This window comes from Ammospiza caudacuta, chromosome 2, assembly GCF_027887145.1.
Source record: "Ammospiza caudacuta isolate bAmmCau1 chromosome 2, bAmmCau1.pri, whole genome shotgun sequence".
NCBI classification, from domain to species: domain Eukaryota; kingdom Metazoa; phylum Chordata; class Aves; order Passeriformes; family Passerellidae; genus Ammospiza; species Ammospiza caudacuta.
The window spans coordinates 29,697,297-29,719,654 of NC_080594.1; the positions used below are offsets into that span (position 1 = coordinate 29,697,297).

General features: G+C 42.6%; 1 protein-coding gene across 1 annotated transcript in view; it reads left to right on the top strand.

Moving 5' to 3' along the window:
* Positions 1-22,358, top strand: part of MAB21L3 (mab-21 like 3) — a 31,667-nt gene that overhangs the window by 6,110 nt on the left and 3,199 nt on the right. Inside the window, exons 2-5 of the mRNA XM_058799886.1 lie at positions 10,029-10,131; positions 14,119-14,259; positions 18,790-19,081; positions 21,418-21,599. Coding sequence (XP_058655869.1) covers positions 10,084-10,131; positions 14,119-14,259; positions 18,790-19,081; positions 21,418-21,599 — 663 coding nt within the window. The 5' untranslated portion in view covers positions 10,029-10,083. The remainder of the gene's footprint in view (positions 1-10,028; positions 10,132-14,118; positions 14,260-18,789; positions 19,082-21,417; positions 21,600-22,358) is intronic.

The following is a 22,358-nucleotide window of genomic DNA, read 5'->3' on the forward strand; positions in this document are numbered from 1 at the left end:
TGGCATTTACAGCCATATCTTAAACATGTTTTTGTCCAAGTGCCATCAGCTCCTCTGGCAGTGTTGGAGTGCAGTGGGTCAGTGCTCACTGGGCCTGAGAGGCAGTGGCCACTATCTGAAACACTGGAGGATCCATCTGAACACAGGGAAGCCCCTTTTTAATGCCAGGGAGATGAAGCACTGGCACAGGTTGCCTGGAGAGGTTGTGGAGTCTCCATGTGTGCAGATACTCAGGAGTCACTGGGACATGGTCGTGGGCAGTCTGCTTTAGTACTTGGCTCTGCTTGAGCTGGGAGGTTGGGCCAGGTGACCTCCAGAGGAGGTGCCTGCCTTCCTCTGAGGATGGAGGGCACCACCAGAAGTGCCACCTCCAGAGGTGCCTTCCATCCTCAGCCGTTCTGGGATTCCTGTGCCGGCTGCTGCTGAGCTGTCTGGGACCAGCACAGGCAGTCCCTGGCATCTTCCCTCACAGGACACCCTGCCCAAGCCCTGACAGCCGTGCTCATACACCACTCCACAGGGTTTTCTTGCACGTCAAGTCCTTGGCCTGGGCTGACAGGTGGCTGGTACTGTCTTGCCTTTCTGTGTTGCTGTTGTCTTAGGTCAAGTAACTGAAACTCCTAAGGACATGAACAGACATTTATAGCCAAGCTCTGTCTGTGTGCATTTACATCTTTGCTGATTTCAGAAGACAGAACTTAGACCTCCTCTTGACCAGAGGGGTAAATTACTTTTTTTGCTGCTCCACCTTTCATCATCATGAAAACGAATCTTTATGTATTCTCTATATGCTGTAGACTTGCATTGGTTTCTCATTCCTGTTTAATGTGAACTAACAATCAAAAGTCCTTGCCAGTTGAGAGCTGAGTAACAGGAAATTGGTAACGGGGGCAGGGGGAGCAGATTCAGTTTCAAAAATGAAGTTGTATATAGTTGATGTGTGTACTGTTAAGTATTTAATTTGGATTAATGGAATACTGAGTGTTACAAGCATTCCCATGTTAAAATGAGGACTGATGTATTTCAGAAGTACTTTCTGTTCTCTAACTGTATTAATGTGCTGTTGTTAACTCAGAGCTGTACTGCTGGAAAGTCTGTTTGTAGAATACTTCATCTGAGAAGTCACAACTGAAGACAGCGTAAGCTTTTCCACCGTAGACCTTTTATGGTGATGTATTCATATGTTCTGTGAACAGCTGTTGGATCCATCTTTTTAACATGTTCTTTGCCATAGTGAGGGGCCATAACAAATGTTGAAATATTCAGAATAATTGCACTTATCTATTCTGTTTTCTTAATGTATTTCCTATGCATACTGCCTTACCTGTATGTATTGTACTTCACTGGCGGTACGAAAAGTCAATATCAGGTTCTTAATTTAGAATGTGTTAATGAGTTTTTAAAATAATTCTGTAATACTAAATATTTTCCAGTGATCTGTCTGCTAAGAGAGGGTGATGATGGCTAAGCCCAGGTGAATTTAGTCAAAAAGTTAATATTGGTTATCTTTACTTTCTCTTTTAATTTCTGAATTATTTCAATAATTTTAAATACATATTTTTTTAGGAATTTTGTAGAGGCTAACTTATGTTAGGAAACCAATTTTTAGGTGATTTGTAACAGCTCTGATACTGCCTCTGACTCGTACAGTTCATCCAATGTCTTTGTAACTTATTTTGTGCCTTTTCTTCCCATGACACAAAATGTCTCAATAAAAACAAGTTCTTTTGCAACACCTCAAACCTATTTTATTGTACTGATTTTTTTACTTGCCTGACCCTTTTGTTTGATTTCTGGAGGGACATGAAGCTCTCAGAATAGAATAGATATTTCTAATGGACTCTGCAGAAGAAAATTGACAAGGTGGAAAGCAGGTCATTCTGGAAAGGCAGTGCTACAAAGCGCCTGGGAAACTGGGACTGTCAGTACTAATCAATATATTCCACCATATCTATCACAAATCATTTCTAACAAAAACTGGCACCAGTGGAATGTGAGAATCAATTTACTACTGGCTTCAGTTGTGCTGATTGATGTTGAAAGACTGGAAACACTTTGGGGGGTTTAGCATAGCCAAATGTCTGTGGTGGTGTTACTAACACGTACTGGGGGGGTTCCCATGAGCTCTAGTTGTCTCTTAAACACCCCTTCTTAAAGTGGATGCAGATGCACAAGGCCGTGGTCCCTGTCCTCAATGCTCCTGCCAAAACATCTCGTCAGGGAATGGCAAAATTTGAACATTTGTCTTCATTACCTGGCAATGAGGTGATAAATAGCTTGACTGCATTTCCTGTCCCCTGTCCAGTAGCAAAGAAAACATTGTCAGAACCTGGAAAAAGTGACTGTAGGGGAATAGGGATCAGTGCTCTGTTCTAAGCTGCCATTTGATTGTTTTCTCTGCCAGCCTTTGCTTTGTTAGAGAGCAGTTCATGGAGTCCCTGGTAGCAGAAACTGAATAGCTCTGTGCTCCTGTGAATGTGGTTCTTCCCTCCTGCCCCAAACTGTCCCTGTCCCACCAGATGACTGGTAGCATTATTCACCGCATTTCCCATTTGAAGCACATCTGCTTGTTTCCTTCCCTCCACGAAAACCCAAGGAGCAGAGATGGCTTGCTCCTTTCTGCACTAGCCTGGCCAAGCAACTTGCTCTGGTTTTATTCCACTATGGTTTCTCCTCCCCCACTCCTGTTTTCAGTGCCCTTAATCTGCATTTAACTAGTTCTAGCCCTGAATATCAGTCCCGTGGCCTGTCACTGCCTGGAGCAGATACAGCACAAACGATTGACCCTCTCCCTTTGGCAGTTTGGCTTTGACTGCACAAACAGCCAATAAAGGGGAAAGGGCTGGGCAGCTGATGGGAATTAGCTTGATGCTGTATAGTTTTATTGGTCTGAGATGAAGGAGGAATTGTTTGCTTGAGAATTAAATTGCTTGCTTGCTTGCTTTCTCCTGCTACCTGCTCTTCAGATGACAAATTTTCAGAAGTTATAGACTAAAAGAATAGCATATGTATTAGCCAGACTTAGCTTGGACTGGAGGCTGTGTTAGCTCATCTTCAGCAAAGCTGGAGTGTGTATCTATGGAGGTCATTATCTGATCTGTCTAGAAATTCTCTGAAAATACCTGACTGAAGCCTCTGTAGAGATTCTGACAAGGCTTGTTCTCACTAGTTTGCTGATTATCTTGGTCTGCTTTATGGTACATATATCATGCTTCCAATAAAAAGCAAATTATTTCTCACTTCTGCTGGTGCTCTTATTGTACAGTAATTGTTCCTGCATGGCAGTTGTTACTCTCTGGGCCCATGCATGGCAGAGTCCCAGTGACTCTCCTCCTCTGCTTTCTTCCCACACAAAGCATGTAGTTGTCTGGGCCTTCCCCTGTGCTTTTCTTGAGACACTTCTACAGGAATATTGGCAAACTCTTCCTTTAATCCTGACTGCTTCTTCAGCTTCTCCTTTGTGTCCTCTCCACAGTGCCACATTAGCCCCAGGACACAACACAGTGTCCAAGTTGACATATCCTAAGGATCACCTGGGAAGTTTGGTATCTTTGACCTTGTGTATGGGGTGGCAAGCTGAGGAGTTTGATCAGACAGCTTTTAGAGTAGATTGGCAATACTGTTAACCAAGATCATACAAAAACACATCTGCTTTTCATGTGGTTCAGACAGAATGTTGTCAGCTGTCTTCACTCTCCTGGGGGCTTTTTGTGGGTTTTTGTTTGTTTAGGGTGGGAGAGGATGGGGGTGGTTTGCTTCATTGTTGTTGGAGTTTTTTTTTGTTGTTTTATTTGTTTGGTTTAGCTTTTTATTTAATCTCACTGTCCTCCCACACAAGTATTTTTTCCAGCACTCTAAAATAGCTCCCAGGGACCAGGTGTTTTTTGGGCCTGGAGACCCTTCTCAGTTTCCTTGCTCAAGCTGACCTGTTTGTTTTGCAGTAATTGTATTTTGATCAAGAGAAGGCAATAGATCTTAATGGGTGTGTAGCTGTTGTTGGTCTGTGATATATGAGACCTAGTTTCTAGCTCTGGCTCCAGTGAACTCTTGTACATTTTTTATTAGTCAGTGACTGGGTGAAGCACAGAAACAGGGATGCCAGTCTGAGTCTTCTCTTTCCCAAGTGAGTTTGTGTTGGAGTGACTGTTCTCACTTAGCACTGGTAATTTACTCAATTTACTTCAAACTGCTGTGGACTCGAGCAATAAGTTCGGAATCGGGTCAATTTGGACACAACAGCAAAGTGTAAAAATAATACAAACTAACATTGTGCTCTGAGAGCAGTCATGAAAAAAAATACCAGCTCCTGGAAATGCAGTGATCCAGTCTCATTCAGCCCCTCTTGTTGAAAGAGCATCATTGCAAGCATGCTTCTTGGTTTGACTCTTTTAAATCTTGGATTTGGTCTCTCTGTCCCAAGTTACTGTGCCCCTAAATTTGAAATCCTTTTTTTGACACCTGAAAATAACCAGCAACGCTATGCTGACATCAAAAGTGAGGTAGCTTTTTCTCACCTGAAAAGACTTCCAGTGGTAAAAGTTTTCCCAGTTGCACTGTGCTCTGTCAAACATGTTTTTTCCAGATGATGTTTTTCTAACCATGTGTTAAAATCAGTGGTATCAAGTATTTCCTTTTTGGCATGCAGGCTGTTTATGTAGGCATATAAATAAAAGTGCTGGAAGTCTCTCATTTTTGTGGATGTTGGCTGCAGGTAGGTTTTCTAGATGGTGGGACATCCTGATTGAAACAGTAGAACAGTAGTTGTAGTTTAGTGATGGATAAAACACAGAGGAAAAATATCCTTAGAAATGGTCTAGTGGAATATTTTATGTTTATATTATGATGCACTGAAATTACACTATTTCAGTGAACTTTCAGAGGACAGAACATGGATTCAGAACACAAAATGCCAGTCTTCCTGTCCCACATCTCAGTGAACTCTCCTGGAAGCCTCAGAGCTGATGCAGCCAGGACTCCCAGCTTCCTGTCTCTTCTGCCATCTTCTGAGCTGACCATTTTAAACTTGGAAATTTCCAGACCCTGGGCACATCACCACACTTGGTCCCAGTGATGTTGCCAATACTAGAAGCACTGCTATGTGATTTATATTTGTTGCCCAGTGGCTTAATACTTAACAGCAGCTGCAAAATGGACTGGATTCTGATGAATTTCCTAGTTGAGGCTGGTCAGTGGTGGGTAGCAGCATTATAATATCAGCATTTTTCAGAATTTCCCACATCCTCAGCTGGTGATCCTGGAGTGATCACTTTCTTTGGAAATATTAGACTGCAGCCTGAAAACATTCAGGTTGTAAACAATTTGGGGTTTAAAATCTCTTCCCAGATTAAAAGAACTCATTTCTAGCAAAAGCTGTCTGCCTTTTCTGACATGTCTGGTATGACCACAAATGGAAAAAAAGTACCTGGTTTTATAAATGACTGGACCTGATCCAATCCTGTACTTAGTTTGGAAAGGATATAAACCTTTAGCTTGCATCATATGAAGTGCAGGCCCAAGGCTAATGTGAGAACGTGTGGCAGTGAGAACAAGCAGCATAAGCATTTGGAGCATTTTTGAGCCTGCCAAGTATTGATTGGTAATGGGAGGGAATGAGTGGAGAAGCATTTCAATTTGGCACCCACATGTGATTCTGGTGCTGTCACAGTGAATTAGCAGGACTTCCTTTTCCCTCTAGTCCATCCCAGGCTTTTGTCATTGAAGTATCCCCTTTGCTCTTATCAACTTGTTAAAAGACAAAGTGGAAAAAAACCCAAATAAATTCCCAGAACTTTTGCCCCCAAAAAGCCTGATTATGTTATGCTGCTATCCTCTGAATGGAGGCTGAGCAGTTCTAATGACTATTACAGCATAAATGGTATAGGGGATTCGAGCTACAATTACTCATTTTGCACAGTCACTTAATCCACTAATGGGAAGAAATGGGACAACAGTTTAAGAAGGCAAGAGAACTGTCAGAGATTATTAAATCTGTTGGGATCATTTGGTCTAGTAGTCTGTCTTGACCCAAGTACATGCTTCAGCTAATGCAACAGACTTGATGCCTCCGGTAATTAGAGCAAGAAGAGATGGGTCATCATTAGCAACTAGAAATTCAGGGTTGTATTTCATCTGGAAGGCAGAATCTTCAGCAGGGCTTATTTGTTGCCACTGCAGATCATCTGTGAGTCACAAGTGGTACATTGGTCTGACTCATTTGTGTGATTTAGCAGAGGCTTTTTAATACATGCTCACTGTTCCATATGAATAGTTTTTCTAAATAGTTGCCCAACAGAAAAAGGCACAACATTGGACAACCCTGTGCAGTTAATACTGCTGCTCTTATTTACAAGATGTTGGTGATTTCTTTATTGTTGTGCAGTTCACAGTTCGTATTACTTTTGATTGTAGGTTTGAAATGTCTTTGTCATATCTGTGAAACTTAAGAGTGAAGAAAGGAAAGCCAAGCAAGGATGGAAAGCATCAGTAATTGGCATCTTCAGAACGTACAAGAGCCAATCTAATACCATTCAAGGCATATATTCACAGAATACTTTCACAAGGGTTTCACAGATCCAAAATCATATTCAGTCCTGCACATTGCCAACAGCATGAATGAAAATTATATACCACAGATTCAGTGTTTTTGCAGATACTAGGAAATTTCTAAGTCCTCTTAAAAGAGTACTGCTAAGTAAATGAAGATGCAGGTAGAAAGGAAATTAGCCACCATCTGAACTCCATTACAAGGTACTATGAAATGGGAACTGAAATAGTATAAATGGGGTGATGTAATACACCTTAGTCATTCCATATGATCTTATGCAGATCAGCAGGCAGGGAACTGTGACTTGAGAAAACCAAAGTATTGAAGTGTGGCTTGAAAATATTTGAGAGAAGCTGTATAAATCAATGGATGGTCATCAAGCAGAATTTGGGTGTCTGTGGTTGGCTAATTAGATATGGGATGCTGAAAACCTCCTCAGAGACACCACCGAAGAGGGAAGGAAGGTTGCAGTGCTTCAGCAAGATCTGTCTGGAGAAACTCTCTCAAAAATATGCCCCAACCCTAGCGGGGACTTAAGACACTTCTAACAATCACTAGAAAAGAAAGGGATTTGGAGGTGTCAAAAAGATAGCCATTCTCAGTGTGGATGGGAATCTCCTTAGAAACAAGTATACTTGGGAGTTTAATTTGCCAAATTAATCAAGTTCAAAGGCTCTCAACAGTGTTCATGTCCATGATATCTGATGGATTGTGAGCTAACTAGAACTGAAGAGACCTTTTGTGGTTTGATCTTCACATGGTTGCCTGGCTTCAGCAGAGTGCTTTTTATCTCCATGAAGCTGTTGTGAGCTTTTCAAAAAAGAATGGTCATCTGGTCCAACCTCCCTGCTCAAGCAGGGTCATCCCAGAGCACATGGCACAGGGTTGCATACAGACAGTTCTGGAATATTTCCAGTGAGGGAGACTCCACAACCTCTCTGGGCAACCTGTTCCAGTGTTCAATCAGCCCCACATTCAAGAGGTTCTTTCTCATATTCAGGTGGAACTTCCTGTGCATCAGTTTCTGCCCATTGTCTCTTGTCCTGATGCTTGAAACCACTGAGAAGAGCCCGGCCTCATCCTCTTCATGGTCTCCTTCTTTCCTTCTGTGCTTCTTGAAGAGCGAGGAAAAAGAAATAGCCATTCTTCACTCCCTCTTGCTGGTGTGCGTGGGGAATTAAGTTGTTGTAGGCTCAGAGAAAATATTTTCTCAGGAGATTTTGTTTATTAGCTTTTGGAGCTTGGATCCATCTCAGATTTTCTCCACCTTAGTCTTACTTTATTCAAGCACTGTCGTGGTAGAAGGTCCTGAGAAGGATGCATCTAATGGAGGTTTCTCTGCAGTACCACTACATCAGCTCAGTAGACCTCACTGGAGAAGCCTGGATTCTTCCCACTTTGTATCTACATCCTCTTTTATCTCTGCAGATGTTCTGATTTCTGCTCTGTCCTTTCTCTTCACTCTTTCCTTCTGATGAAGGCTTTTCCCACAGTAACATTCTCTCTTCACACATGGCCATCTGCCTCTACTTTTTGCTGCATTCTGTGCTATCTGGTCCTCATGTGACTAACACAAGTTCTTGTGAGATTAAGACTGGCTGCTGCCTCCCATACCACTCCAACCTGTTTTTGCTGGTGGTGTAAAGGCCTTTATCAGTTGTAGTATTTACTCTCAGCCAAATAGTAGCATAATATGTGCTACTGACAGGATGGAAATAATGGATGCATTATAATAATAATGATTATGAGCATAAGGTATGTTATTATATAAAAGAAAAATTACCAAACCCACTTCATCTCTCTGCCAGCACCATGTCTCTGGACAGCTGTCATGAGAAGAGACCTTACAGGTGCAAAAAAGAGACCCTTGAATCTCTTCTTCCTTCATAATACATATTCAAGGTTCTGAGTATTAATGTGTGGTGGTGTCAAGAGTGTAAAGGAAGTTGTCTGCTGTATGTGCAGCTGACTATCTGAGAAGGCACAAGGGGCTTAATGTTTTAGGAGCATGCTTATAATGCCATTTAAAAGGCTAATTCTTCTCTCTTGTACACTCTACTTGGATATAATCCCATCCAACCTGCCTCTACAAGTTCTGCTCCAACCTGTAATTTTCGCTTACCCTCTTTCAGACCCTGCCGTTTATCTGGTTTCCCTAGTAGAACTCACATAAACTGCTGGCTCCTCAGAGGAAAGGTAGCCAGTAAGTTTTGAAGTGAGCAAGAATGTGGCATGAGTCACTAAACATTGAGGAACCAAGAAAATCTTTGTCAGTGCCCAACTCTAGTGGAAGCTGGTTTGGGAAGTAGATGGCTACATGTCTTTGTGAAGGAGTCCTCAAGTCCCTCAGCAAAAAGACAGTGGCAGCTGTCTGGCATAGGAAGGTTTGCTTTGTAGGTGCTGGAGAAACAGATGTCCTGCAGGTATTTGTGCTCCAATCAATCACTTAAATTAATGTACTTCGTATTTGACTTAATGAAGGACATAATGAAGGATAACTAGCAACAACAGTGCCTCTCCTGAGGTAGCACCCAGTGCCCACCCAGGTGCTGCCTTTGCCAGCTGCTGCAGAGGCAGTAAATTGGTCAAGGGATGTCAAAGATCATTTTCCAGGGGGAAATAGTGATCTTACCCAAAAGTAGAGTGTGCCTTCCTTAATAAGGAATGCTTAGCAGCATGGGATCTCATCTCTATACTCTATCACTCCCTTCCATGTGCTGATGTACCCTTCTTTCTAAAAGCCAGCAAGCTTCACTGGATCAATGAGGCCTGATCAATTGTTTTTGCCTCTGAATCATCCATATGGGGTTGTTAGCTGAGCTGCTGGCAGAAAACGAGAGGCAGCTTTCTGTCTGTTTACTGTAAAGAAAGCGAAGCAAGCTACAGGAGGCGACAGGCTGAACAATATTTACTGTCAATACAGCCAGAGAGAGAGAGGAGATATAAGGAGAGGTGAGAAGAGGGGAGCAGGGGTTGCAGATTGCAACCCCAGTGAGTGATCTGAGTGTAAAAATACCCATGCATTTTCAGACGGAAAGAGAGTGATTAGTCAACAAGGAATAACTGAGAGCATTTAAGAAAGGATGTAGTGAAGGTCTAGCAAGGCAGCAGAGTAATAATGCTGTGCATAAATGTACTGAAGCTGCACTGCATTTGAAAAGCACTTCCAGATCTGCCCTGAGACAGAGCAGTTGCTGGGGTATTTTTGTGTTTGCCTGCATGCAAGATCCACCATTTAAAAGTAATACGATGAATAATAACAATTGAACTTAGAGAATAATACTTGGAGATAGTTTTCTGAATGAGCTGGATGTCACCATCATAGCTCAGACCAGAAAAAGAAAATTATTAAAAATAGGCATGCTTCCTTGCTTCTCTCTTCTCTTACTCATCCCCAGCACAGAGATACTAGGTGACTTGAGCTTCACAGGGCAAGAAGGCTCTGAGCAGCTCTCTCTGAGTGTTCCTCTACTTCCAGAGGCAGGTGAACAAGTGAAGAGTGAATTGACACTTTAAAGAGCAGCCAAGACCATCTTGCCATGAAACCCTTCACAGATGAAGATGTAGAAATCTACATCCAGAGCAAGGTAAGACTTTATCTGACCAGATTTTCTGTCTCCCATACTAGGTGTTGATTCTGAAGGGTGCCAAATTTGACAGTTAGTTGCTCGCCTGCTGTCTTCATTTCTGAGACAAGACTGGGTGAAGTTTCATGAGAACTGTATTTCTAATGAGATTTCTAGGTTTCTGTTGCAGAATCTTATCTGCTGGTAGCCTAATTTTTCAAGGTGCTCATCCTCTTCTTCTAGGTATCCTGAATTTTTGTTCCTAATCTAGAATTCCAGATGTGAGCTGTAATTGCCAGCATTTAAATCTAAGGAAGTGTCCTTGCCTCTCTCCCTGTCTGGCGGTCTTGGCTTGACTGAAACAAGACCAACACCAGGCGTTGCCTCTAAGAAAGATTCATGTAGGAACTGCAGAGACAGACCAATATTGTTAGAATTCAGTCATCAGTCTGTCACCTCAGCTTAGGATACTTCTCTATATACCATGATTAAAATATCATGTCTCATTAGCACATGAAGACTGGAATCTCATTTTCTATTTTATAAGATATTCCAGCCCTCAATTTTTCCCCCATTATGAAATGAAATAAAACAGAATAAAATCTTCTGTGAAACAATACTGTTTAATAAAAGCTCTAAGTGAACCATAACATTTTTTAAAGCTGACATATTTCATGGTAGTACTTAGCTAGATCCTGTTTTATAGCCTGCTTTTCCCAACAAAATGCAAGACACCAAAGTGACAAATAATTTCAAAATCAGAAAGTATAAGGTTTTATTTTCTGTAAAGGATAGCCTATTCTGGTACAATGAAGGGGCTGGTAAGAAAGGTTTGTTTTCTCTATGGAAATGTTTTAGTGGCAAGTATGAAGGTTCTCCCAGAAATATACCTTCTTCAGGCGTGGGGTGTTGTGCACAGGAAAATCATTCCATGAGAATCTGTTCAGTGAGCTATAACAGTGAGTGCTTCTCTGAAGATTTAAAAAGAAGAGCTACAAAGGAGGGAACAGAGGGAAGCCATGCACAGGAAAATGCTCATATGACAGCCATAAGTACAAGGAACAGAAGCAGACTGTAGTTCAGTGAGGCTCATAGTTGCCAATATTTTAGGTTATACTGGAAGTCTGTTTTCTAGCAGCCCTCCAGCTCTGATGGATTCTTATTTCTGCCTGCTCCTGAGTCTCTTGTCCAACTTCAGGCAGTTCAGCTTGTCAAATTCTGCCTGTTTTTGGAAACAGGTCAACCACCTGGTGCAATGAATCTCTATAATACCATAGATTTCATCCTTACGCCACTCATCAAGGGAAAAATTCAAATGCATATGGAGTGGATGTGGCTGGGTAAATAAGAGAAAATCCAAATGTTCTTAACAATTCATAGTTATAATTATAGTTAGCTAATTGTAGTTAGCTAATTACAGTGAGCAGTCACATGCCTATTGTTCTTTTATCCCTGCTCCATCCAGTGATGCGGAGTACACATTGAAAGTGGACTTTAGTGGTACTCCCTCAACTGTTCTTTTGAGTGTATACTCTTATAAAGAATTCATGACAACTGTTGTAGCCTAGCCAGTAGGTGATGAAGGTAGAATTAAATGAGGCCAGGCTGGGTTGATTGGATTGTCCCTGGATATTGGAGGTGGCAAGAAATGTTCCCAGCAGGTGCCCCTTAGAGAGAACAGAGCATGAGCAATGCATACAGAGTGCACTCTAGGTCTTTTGAGCTGACCCACTGTGTATACTTTTTATACTCTTCAGTTTAAAAAAAGTCTGGTTTTTGTCTAAAAGCTCTTAGACATGGACAACTTTCTCTGGCACTCACCATTCACTTCCTGGAGAAACCATTAGGTATCTGTCAAGCTTATTGGACTCTTCTAAGGAGTTGTTCTGGATGAACAAAAATAAGGTGGAGAAAATAGATACAGTATAGATACAGATGGAGAAGTGCCATAAATGATATCTGAGATGAAGAGGTGAAAATGAATATGGGCTAAAATATTTCAGTGGGGTTTTTTTAAAGTACATGTAAGTAGCTAAAACTGCTCTTAGAGAAAAGGATGAATTGGAATGAGGGGGAGGGTGAACTACTAGGGAAATTAAAGGACATTATATAAACATAAAGGACTACATGGTGTTAAGATAGCAAAGAAGCAGGATGTCAAGAGTGGATGAGAGCTCAGTCAAGAGAGTATGATGCTGTTGTCTGATGTATTTCCCACTTACAAAAGCTATTGAGCTTAGTAAAAATACCTTTAACTTTGTTGTCTGAGGGAGGAAGGTATTCAAACTCTGCTTGTCTTCAAGTTCAGTATTAGTCAGTTGCTGTTCATGGTTAATGGATGTGAGGCAAGCACTGGTCTGCTTTAGCCCATTGAATGGTCCCTTTTTGTGAAGAAGTGAATCTCTTTGTCCCCTTCCAGGCCCTGGGGACACATTTCAACACACTTGAGTGTTTTTTGCTGATAGTTCAACATTTGACATAAAGGTGTCCAAAAGGACTTCTAAAGAAGTACTTGTCAGTGATATTTTTAAAAGAGAAAAGAGAGTTGTTTAGGTGCTGAAGAAGATGCTGAGTGAAGAGGACACAGGAATTTTGGAAAGCCATAGGTTGGTTTGGGTTGGAGGGCACCTTTAAAGATCATACAGTGCAATTTCCCTGCTGTGAACTGTGATACCTTCCACTGGACCAGGGCTCAAAGCCCTGTCCAGCCTGGCCTTGAACACTTCCAGGGATGGAGCATCCCCAGCTTCTTCTGTACTGTAGGCAGCCTGTGCCAAGGCCTCACCACCCTCACAGTACAGAATTTTTAACTTATGCTTTTGCTTCCTTTTGGTCTTTGATAATAACAAAAGACTGTAGCAATTATGTTGACTGGCAATTACACTTTATCATTCACTTTGGTCAGGTGATGGACTCTGTTTCTCTGTTTCTGATTTTTTTTTTCTTGCCTGCAGACAATAAGGTTTAGTAGAATATAGTGAAGAAAAAGAAGAATCAAGAAGAAAGCAAAAGCTGCAACCAAATGAGATGAAGTGTAGGATCCAAAAAAGAGCAGTAAACACTCTTAATATTTCACTCTGCATAAGTAATTCTGGTTGCATAAGTAATGACAAATATGTTCGTGAACTTCATTAACAGTAGCTGAATCTCCTCACTTTGCTACATGTGTAAGGATATTTGGAAAATATTAAATGCCCTTTACTAACATGGTTCCTTCACATTCCTCCTGTTGAATCTCCTTGTTCAGATTGTGACAGTCCCCCCTATGGTGCTTCATTTTTAGTCATAAGTGAAGGTTCAGGTTCATCTTATATTTTTCTGAGTTGTCCACCCCTCACCTCAGTTTTCCCAAGACTCAGACATTTCACTGAAATAATTTCCAATAATTCATTATGCTACTACTTCTTGAAGAATTACCCTTTAAGTCACACAAACACCTAGTTCCCAATGGGACCAGCTTTGGAAAGATGCTTTCACACTATCTAGGAGTAGAGTCTCATTTGTACTTCAACCATAAAGACAGTGTGGATACTTTCAGTGTATAAGGTAGGCATCTAAATGATGCCAGATACATCTGCCCCCCTGACTAATGGACAGATCTGTAACTCTTGATGTCCTGTCAGCTCTTGGAATGGAACATGTCCTGACTTTGAGAATGGTTACCATATGCAGGGGAGTAACTGGTATTCTGCATCAAATGGATAAAGAATTGAGACTGTAGCTGTAGTTGAAAACAAATTTATCTGTGTAATGAACTCCTTTCCTTCCATCCAATGGTGTTGGCATGGAAATATCAATTAATGCTCAATAGTCTTGAATATTGACCCTTTGCTGTTCGCAGCTCTGTCTCATGGTAAATTGGTTCCAATACACAGGGAAACAATTTCTAATCTCAATGCACCACAAGCACAAATGTTTCAGGATGCTTTAAGCTGATTTGTCTGCTTCCCACTGGAGACAAAGACTGCAATTACCTGCAACATGAAGTGTCTTTCCTGGAACTGACAGGTGGAAAGGCGGCATTACCTGGTTTCCAAAGCAGTGGAGGAGGTGCAGAAAATCATCCAGCAGCTGACTGCAGAAATCAGCTACAAGGCCGTGCGATTCCAGGCCATCTCCAACTCTGGCATCCACAATGAGAACATTAAGGTATGAACAGGAGCTCTAATGCACTCTCTGGCAGCCTGTAGGCAACCAGAAAGTGATTTCTCCATTATGTAAGTGTTTGTATGGGCAGGTGCCTCACCCAAAACACCACAGACGATGTGCTGACACTTCACTGTGGCGTTCTAGTGACTGGGTCATTTGCACTCACTCATGGACATCTCACAGCCAGAGGAGCATTCAAGAGAGATGGGTAAATCAAGCAGAGCCTCTTAGAGCTGCTGTATTTACAAACAGCATCTATTGCCAGAGCTGTCAATCCACAAACAGAAGCCAAAGCTCTTTGGGAGACAGAAAGAAAGTTACACAGCAGTAACATAAGAAAAAAATGCTCATGTCTTCATGAGCTATGACCTATATTTTTCACAGGTGGAAAAGCTGTCAACTCACTAAAACAAAAGAAAGAAAAATTAGAAGTCCTTCTTCTGCTATGAACATTAGAAAGCTTCTTCTGAAAAATATGTTTTTTCCTTGTCATGAATCGGAATTTCTTTTTATTGGGATAAAAAAAAAAAAGGTTATTAGTGGGAGAAGTGAAATGTCTCCCTGTTTTAGACCTTCAGACATGAAAACAATAATGCTCTGTCCCAGCTGTGACAGAAGAAGGCTGCTTTTTTCTTGTGACTCCATTACACAAAAGTAACTAGTAAAGACACAAGAAACAATCACAACAATGACAACTTCAGATGAAAACAACTTTTTTCATCTGAACTAGTTGAAATATTAATGTCAACCATTATACTGAACCACAGCCATTTACAGATCAAAACACAGCAAATACACAAAAGCACGAGGCAACTTTTGCAGCTCTCTGGGACTGAAAGGGAAGAAGTCTTTGTGTGAAGCTGCTGGAAGGGTATGGAGGTGGAGGCAAAATATAATGCCCTGGGACACAGACACTGAGATTCCTAGCTTTGCTGGGATTTCGTGTATCCCAGAGCATGTGGTCTTGTCTGTAGGTATGGCCACAGCGACGTAAAACAGTGCCACATCCTGGTCCACGAGTTCCTGACTGCCAGGCTCTGCCAGCCACCTCTTCTGCTGGAACAAACCTGCTTGGCTAATGAGGTCTGACAGGGCCAGGGTCAGGGTAAAACCGTTGTTCTGGAAAGCAAAGCAGAACAAAACCACTAAGGCAATCTATTATGAGCAGTAACTTGGTATCATAGTATGAAGATCTGAACAAATTCTGCTTGAAAGAAATCCTCAAAATCTGTTCCTTTAAAGGTGGCAGATCTGTTGTTCATGCTTAACTGAACCCAGTGTTACAAATCTGTGAAGGTTATACTCAGAGGACCTGACTAACTGTCCTGTATGTATGGGGAAGCAAAGAACAAGCTGATGAGAAATTATTTTGGTTTGGGCTGTCTCCCTCCAAAAATTGGAAACTTTAATACTGTTGCTGACATACTTCAAAATAGAGGAGACTTGTGTCCAGGGAAAGTCAATGTATTCATGTATTCATTATTCCATGTTTCATTTTGCATCATCTTTTTTTTCTGTTGGCTGAATCTACAGGATTTTTCAGAACTTTCAGCTTCTGGCTAAAAGGAATCAATTTAACATGGTGAGACATCTAGATTCGTTGAGAAGCCTCAAGCTCCCTTGTAAATATGAAGGGCTGAGTGGAGAATGGTTACGAAAAGTCTCTAGGTATTCAGTGTTTTCCTGTGACCCATGTAACAAGAAGTCGTGCTTTAATGAAAAACCTGAATTAAAATTCAGAAGAACAAAACAGATTGTTTAATTTTTAAAAGTTCTAAGTGTTTGTTTTTGTTGTGGCCCACCATTTTTGGAGCTGTCAACTGTGCAGGGCTGATGCAAAAGCTGCGGAGGCTTCAGTAAAGTTATAAGGAAGAGGTCCAGACTGATCACTGGTACTGCACTGCCCAGTGGCATAGCCAAGTGTTTAATCAAGGTGGGGGCAATGGGGGGATTTTCCTTTTACAAACTCCAAGCACCCAGGGAAGCTTGCAGCTTTGCTCTGTGAATGAGTGACCTAGCACATGCTTTCTTTCTGTTCTGTGTACTTGTCTTCCTTTCTGCTTCTCTCAGGATCAGCCAGCTTTACTGGCCAAGTGGTCAGCTATGCTTCGGAGGAAGCGCCCATTCCACCCATCCATCCAGGTACAAAGCCTTCCTGGTGCCTGACAATCCCTGTGCTTACTTCCTCCTCACACACCCTCTTCTCCAGACAACTGCACCCACCAAACTGATCCTTCCATGACTGTTTTGTCTTTTGCACAAGAGCTTACTTTTTTTTCCCCTCAAAGCATAATTATTTTTTTTCTAACCTACTGTTTCTGTCTCCCTGGAACAGCATGGCCAGGTTCACAAGAATGAGGTTGTATTTAATTTGCCCAGCATGCTCTATACAGGATTTTAATACAGCAGAATTGGCCACAAGTTACATACCCCAGAACTGGAGACTCTTGCTCGAACCTGTGACTTTCTGGGGCCCGTGGCCTGCACATGGTGTGTGAGACCATCGTGTGACAGAGCATAGGTGTGGGACTGGGATTTGTTCAGGCCAAGAAGACACCAGCTGCCCAGCTTTACAGTGTGAATCCCAGCCTTGTGCATTCTGTTGTTTTCTGGTAAGCCCCAGGTGGAGAACCCTTGCATTTGTAGGCACTCACATAACATGTGCAGCTCTTCCCTTTGCACTCTATTGGGTGCCAGTGCATACAAGACAGCATTTTAGTTGGGGGGTATGGTTGTTTACCTGCAAATGTGGCTGAGGCAGTGAGAGGAGCAGTAACTGCATGACAGCCATTGTATTTTTTCCTACTGCTCTGTTTCTGAGCTGCCCACAGGATTTCTCAGCCCCACCAGACCTGATATGTGCAGATTAGCTTGATCCTTGATGTCATCCTTTCAGCGTCCTCCTGCCTTTATGGTTTATGTTTGACAAAAGAGCAGCATCCTGGTGTTTTCCTTGCTATTTCTGTGCTTCTGGCTGGCCATCTTTTATTTTCCAAATCTCTTGCCAAGGAGCAGAGAAGACCAGCTGCTCCCTGTGAGAGAGAGAGAGATAGGCAGGAGCATAGCAAGGCAGCCCCTGCCCTGTGGTCCCTGAGTGTGACACATACAAGGAGGGCAGCTGGGCCAGCCAAGAGTCTGGATCATCAGGAAAGTCTGCTGGTAAGTCAGGTCTGAGGTCAAGCCACTGCCCCACTCACTGGAGCCCAGGGCTAACCTGAAATGGTTTATTAACCTGGGGTTCTGCCCAGACCCATGGGCAGAAGGTGTGGATAGAAGTCCCAGAAAGGCTGCTTAGGGACAATAAAGCTTGTTACTGCCCTCAGGGGCCTGGTACTTCTGTGGTAATACTTTAAATCAGCTGATCTGAGCTGAGGAAGACTACCAGAGTGTTTTGGATTGTTACAGGAGAGTGACTAGCGTGTTTCATTCACCGTGGGTGTAACCACCTCACACCAGTGGCTGTCACTTCACATCCTGCTCATGCAGCAGCTTCACTTTACTTATGCCAGTGTAAGTTAGGCTTGGTAGCAAGTGGACTTGAAAAACTCCTAAGCCAACATGGTAAAAATCTGAAGGAATTTGAACACCCTTTCTGGAACCACAACTGCCAGATGCTTCCAAAGTAGCTCTTGGACATGTCTGGCTATGCCCTGGGCCAGAGAAATGATGTTTTGTGGTATTAGAGTCACCTCATTCTTTCCTTGCAAATAGTGTCTCAGAACTGGATTTTATTGGAAGATGGGTTTTCCCCAAGTAAGGCAAATGAACTGGCTTGCAAACAAGCCTGTTTAAGGCTTCCTTGTCCATTGGTTTCTGCCTCCATCCTTACACTGTTTCTGTCATGCTCATCAGGAGATGCAGTTCCATTATTACAGCAGGCCAGGATCTGGACTTGTTTCTGGGAGTTTCTCTGAGCCTCTGTAGGCTCAGGCATGTCACTTGCCTTATGTCTCTGTCCCTTGAAGTGTCAGTCAAACAGAGTGAAACACTTGTAAAATTAATGTGCCATAGCCTTATTTTGCTATTGTCTGTAGTGGACTTTGAAAGAGATCAGAAAGGTGCACTTTTTGCCATAGTTATTACTAGTATTGGACTCTGGGCTTATCTCAAGTAACAATTCTGAGATAATAACTAGCACTATTTGGGTTTCCCTTGACTGGATCTCAAAACATATTCTCTCATGCCTTTCTGCTCCTTGGAAGCTGCTGGTTATTACATCTCATGCAACTGCAGACTAGAAATAGCAAGAGAAGGGGGAAAACATGGCAGGTGTGGTGGCAAATCAGCCAGTGAGCTCTTATCTTCTAAGGGCTTCACATCAAATGCCTTCTAAGACAATTTCCTTTTAGTCTGCATGCCTCCAAGGTAACCCTTAGACTGGTCCTGGCTGTGTTCAGTTAGTCCCATCATACCATGGTTTGTCCTTCTTTTCCAAGCCCCCACTTTGACCTAGTACTTCCTCAACCCTGTTTTCCTTTAGCTCATGGATCTGCCCTTGTCTCCTCTCTCAATGTCTCTGAACTCTCCCAGGTGTTAGCACCCAGCCAGTTCCTCATCACAGTTCCTCTGCGTGGCCTGACGGGTTACAGGGAGTGCCAGGTACGGCACTGGCGCTATTACACCGTGCATGGAGCCAAGCTCCTCTCCTCCGTGCGAGACCCTGAGGAACTGCACCAGTGGCTGGAGGTGGAGCAGTTCTCAAAAAGCCTCCAGCAGTGGCATGAAGAGGATGTGAACATCGAGGGTGATCTGGTTCCAGCTAAGGTCCTTATCGTCTTCCGGGAGCTGGTGGAGAAGTCGATTGTCTCCTGTAACCTCTCCAGTGAGTTTGGTGGGGACAGGTGTGAGGGAATCCATCACACACACACACAGACAGTGTTTGCCTTGTGTGGTCAGAAGCTGAGCAAAACTCTCCCAAACCAGGAAAACTTCAAGCAATTGCATTGACAGACACAGACCTGCACTGAAGATAGAATTCAGTAGTTCTTGGGCTCTTTGTAGCAAGATGTTACTCCTTTCTTAGGAATTTGGGTAGAGTCTCCAGCCACATCACCCTCTTCAACTAAGAGGCAGCCCTGATTTTTAGAACATTTAGGAGTTTGGGGAAAAAATCTTTCTCTACTACAGCACCTGCAATATATTTAAATTATTAAAGAAGGTAGTATAGGAAAATTGGATACTGGAAAGATGTGTACATCTGAGAAGAACATGTTTGAAGATATTTGTAGGGCAGATAATGCTCTGGGGAAACCTTAGCTGCCCACAGCTTTCCAGCATGGGATGGTGGGAACTAAGTAGAGGGACTTCTACTGAAGCAAAGTATGTTGGACAAGTGCTCTTTTCCCCAGTGTCCAAGCTACTCCTGTGGTGCCTCTTCCCATGGCATGTTTCCAGAATGACTTTATTCATTGGTAGCCTAATGAGTCTTCTGTATTTCAGAGCAATAGAAGCTATTTCCACTCATCTGATCGCACTTTGAATTGTAGTCCAAGGAAAAAAAATGTTAAAGTCAAGCTCTGCTAGATAATGGCATTTTTTCAGGAAATACTTGTTATCATAGGAATGGAAAGGTGGATAGGAGTGAAATTTCACCATTGAGGCTGGAAAGACCAGCTGGAACAGGCTTGCTTCTGAGGCTTCACTTATGTGAAAGTTTTTGTGTTGGGTAGCAGTCACATTCACAGTCACATCAAGTTCTTGAGTGAAAGTTGAGTGTTGCAGGAAAGGTACTTGCAAGGACCCCAGAGAGTGGAGTTTAGGTTGATTATTCTGATGCCTTTTTTGTAAGGTCCGCTGGGAGGAGATGGGCGAAGATGAAGTCAGGAAAAGCAATTACCATTTTTGTTTGTCTCTGTGAAGAATGGACTTCCTTCATCCCACAGTATGGCTAAAGTTACAGAAAAACTTCACTGATATCTTTGCTTCCCTGTTTTTTAATTCTTTCAGCACTAGCAAAATCAGTTTTTGAGGTGTCTCACTTTTCATTAGTGGAAAAATAGGTATAAGCATTGCAATGCTTTTGGAAAAGCCATGAACATATTTACATGCTGACACAGTGGTTGCTCTAACACTTTTCAGCTGCTAGAAATCCTTGTTGGGAGCTTGGGAACAGAACAGTTCCTGTTTTGATGCCAGGCTTGGCTCAGCAGGGAAATAGCACATAGATTTTCTGAGGTTTATGAAGTTCTGTTTGGGATGGACTCTACTCTTTGCAAGGTAATTCACCCCATGAATTGCTCCTTAGCCCATGCCACTCAAAATGAGGTGGGATAACACTCTGCTTTTTAAACTGCTTATGTTCATCTGCTCAGGCTTTCACTTCAGTGGGTTAGAGGATGAACATGCAATTGGCTCAGATGGCAGAGCTGAAGGGACAATGATCCTCCTCAGTGACTGGGACAGAAATTTCATCCATGAACTCAACTGGACCAACAGGAAACATCCCACAAAGTCCATTAGTTGCAGCTTGCTTTCCTTTCTGTACTCTTAGATTGTGCTGTTCCTGGAGATAACTCTTCTTTCACACTGAGGAAACTTCTTTCCTCCAAATCACCTTGGAACTAACTTTTCTTAACACTCAGCACTCGCAGTGATGTATAAGTTAGCCTTTTCTGGGTGACTGCTCTGCACAACAGACCATAAATTCTGGTAGTGTCTTCTGTGCAAGTGCATCTCCAGAAACAAACTTTACAGATACCCCACAAAACATTCTGAATGACTGGCAGTGCTAAGTGTGATCTGGCAAGGGTCTGATCTCAGATTCTCTGAAGGAAGAACATCTTTAGATAGGAAGTGTTAATCTGGTCCTCTCCAATCTACAGTGATCTCCTTGTAGTGTACCATTAGAAATGTTAGGTTGCATCACTTGTCTAGCTTTATTTTTAAGAACCCGATCCTAGGGTTTAAGAGGACCTACAAAGGAAAAAAAAAAAGCATTATAATTGAGTGTAAAGTTAAGAACTTTGTTCTTTCATCTTCCTGTTCTCATTCCCCAGGATAGACTTGCATAGATTTAGGTTTTTCTTGTATTCTTCATATTATTGAAGATAAAATGTTAAGACAGACCAATAGAACTGCAAGGTCCTAGACAGCCTCTTGCTTGGCTTGTAAAAAAGGACCTTTTTATCTATATTTTCTTCTCTTGTTGTCCTTTCACAGGTAAAGTGACAGTGCTGGAGAGCTTCAGCTCAGTGGTCCGTGTGGCTGTGGAGACGTCAGAATCCCAGGTTGAGGTGGAGCTGGTCCCTGCTGTGGAGATTCCAACGTGCTGGCCTGAGAAAGCCCGGTGGCCTCGTTGCCTTAAGCGTTGGCCTTCTCAGGAAAAAGTGCAATGCATCAAGGTAAACACTGTAAAAAACACCCTTAACTCTGGGATGGAACTTACCTCTCAGGTGTCTGACAGTGTTTTACCGAAGGAAGAACTGCATGGTGATGGCAGTAGGGTTAGAAGATGTATTCTCTAAAGAGAGAGGCAATGTTTCAAAATATTCTGTCAGAATTTATTTAGATTTTGTTTCTGCCCCCTTACAGTGGTGAATTCTATAGAAAAAAAATCTGAGTTAGCTTTTTAATTGCGTGAGTCTCTGGCAAACAGTTCAGCCTGCATCACACAGCTCTGACATGCATTATTCTTGCTCTGCCTCATGTAAGACTTCAGCAAATGGGCTGGTGTCTTGCAGTTTTCCTTCCAGCTCAATCCCATCTTTCCCTACAACACTCATGGCTGGATTCTGGCACTTCAGTCCAGCCCCAGCTGCCAAGTTCCTGCAGGTCCCATTCCACCTTCCAGTCCTGCTCCCCTCTTATGCACAAGCTCCTCCTCCACAGCAAAGTGCCTGCAGAGCTGCACCTCTGCTTTAGTGGCACTGCTGGTACTGTGCATGATGGTTCTGGAACAGGATCTCCCTGCAGTAAGTGATACCAGCACACAAGGAAACAATGCAAAATGCACATTTATTCAACTAAGAATTAAGATGGGAGCGCGCCTCATGTTTGCTGCCTCTGCTAACCCTGTTTAGAATAGGCTTTGAGAGGTGTCACACATGCTTTTGTAACCTGCATTGCTGGGAGAAGTTTGTCTCTGATCTGCTGTCCCACTT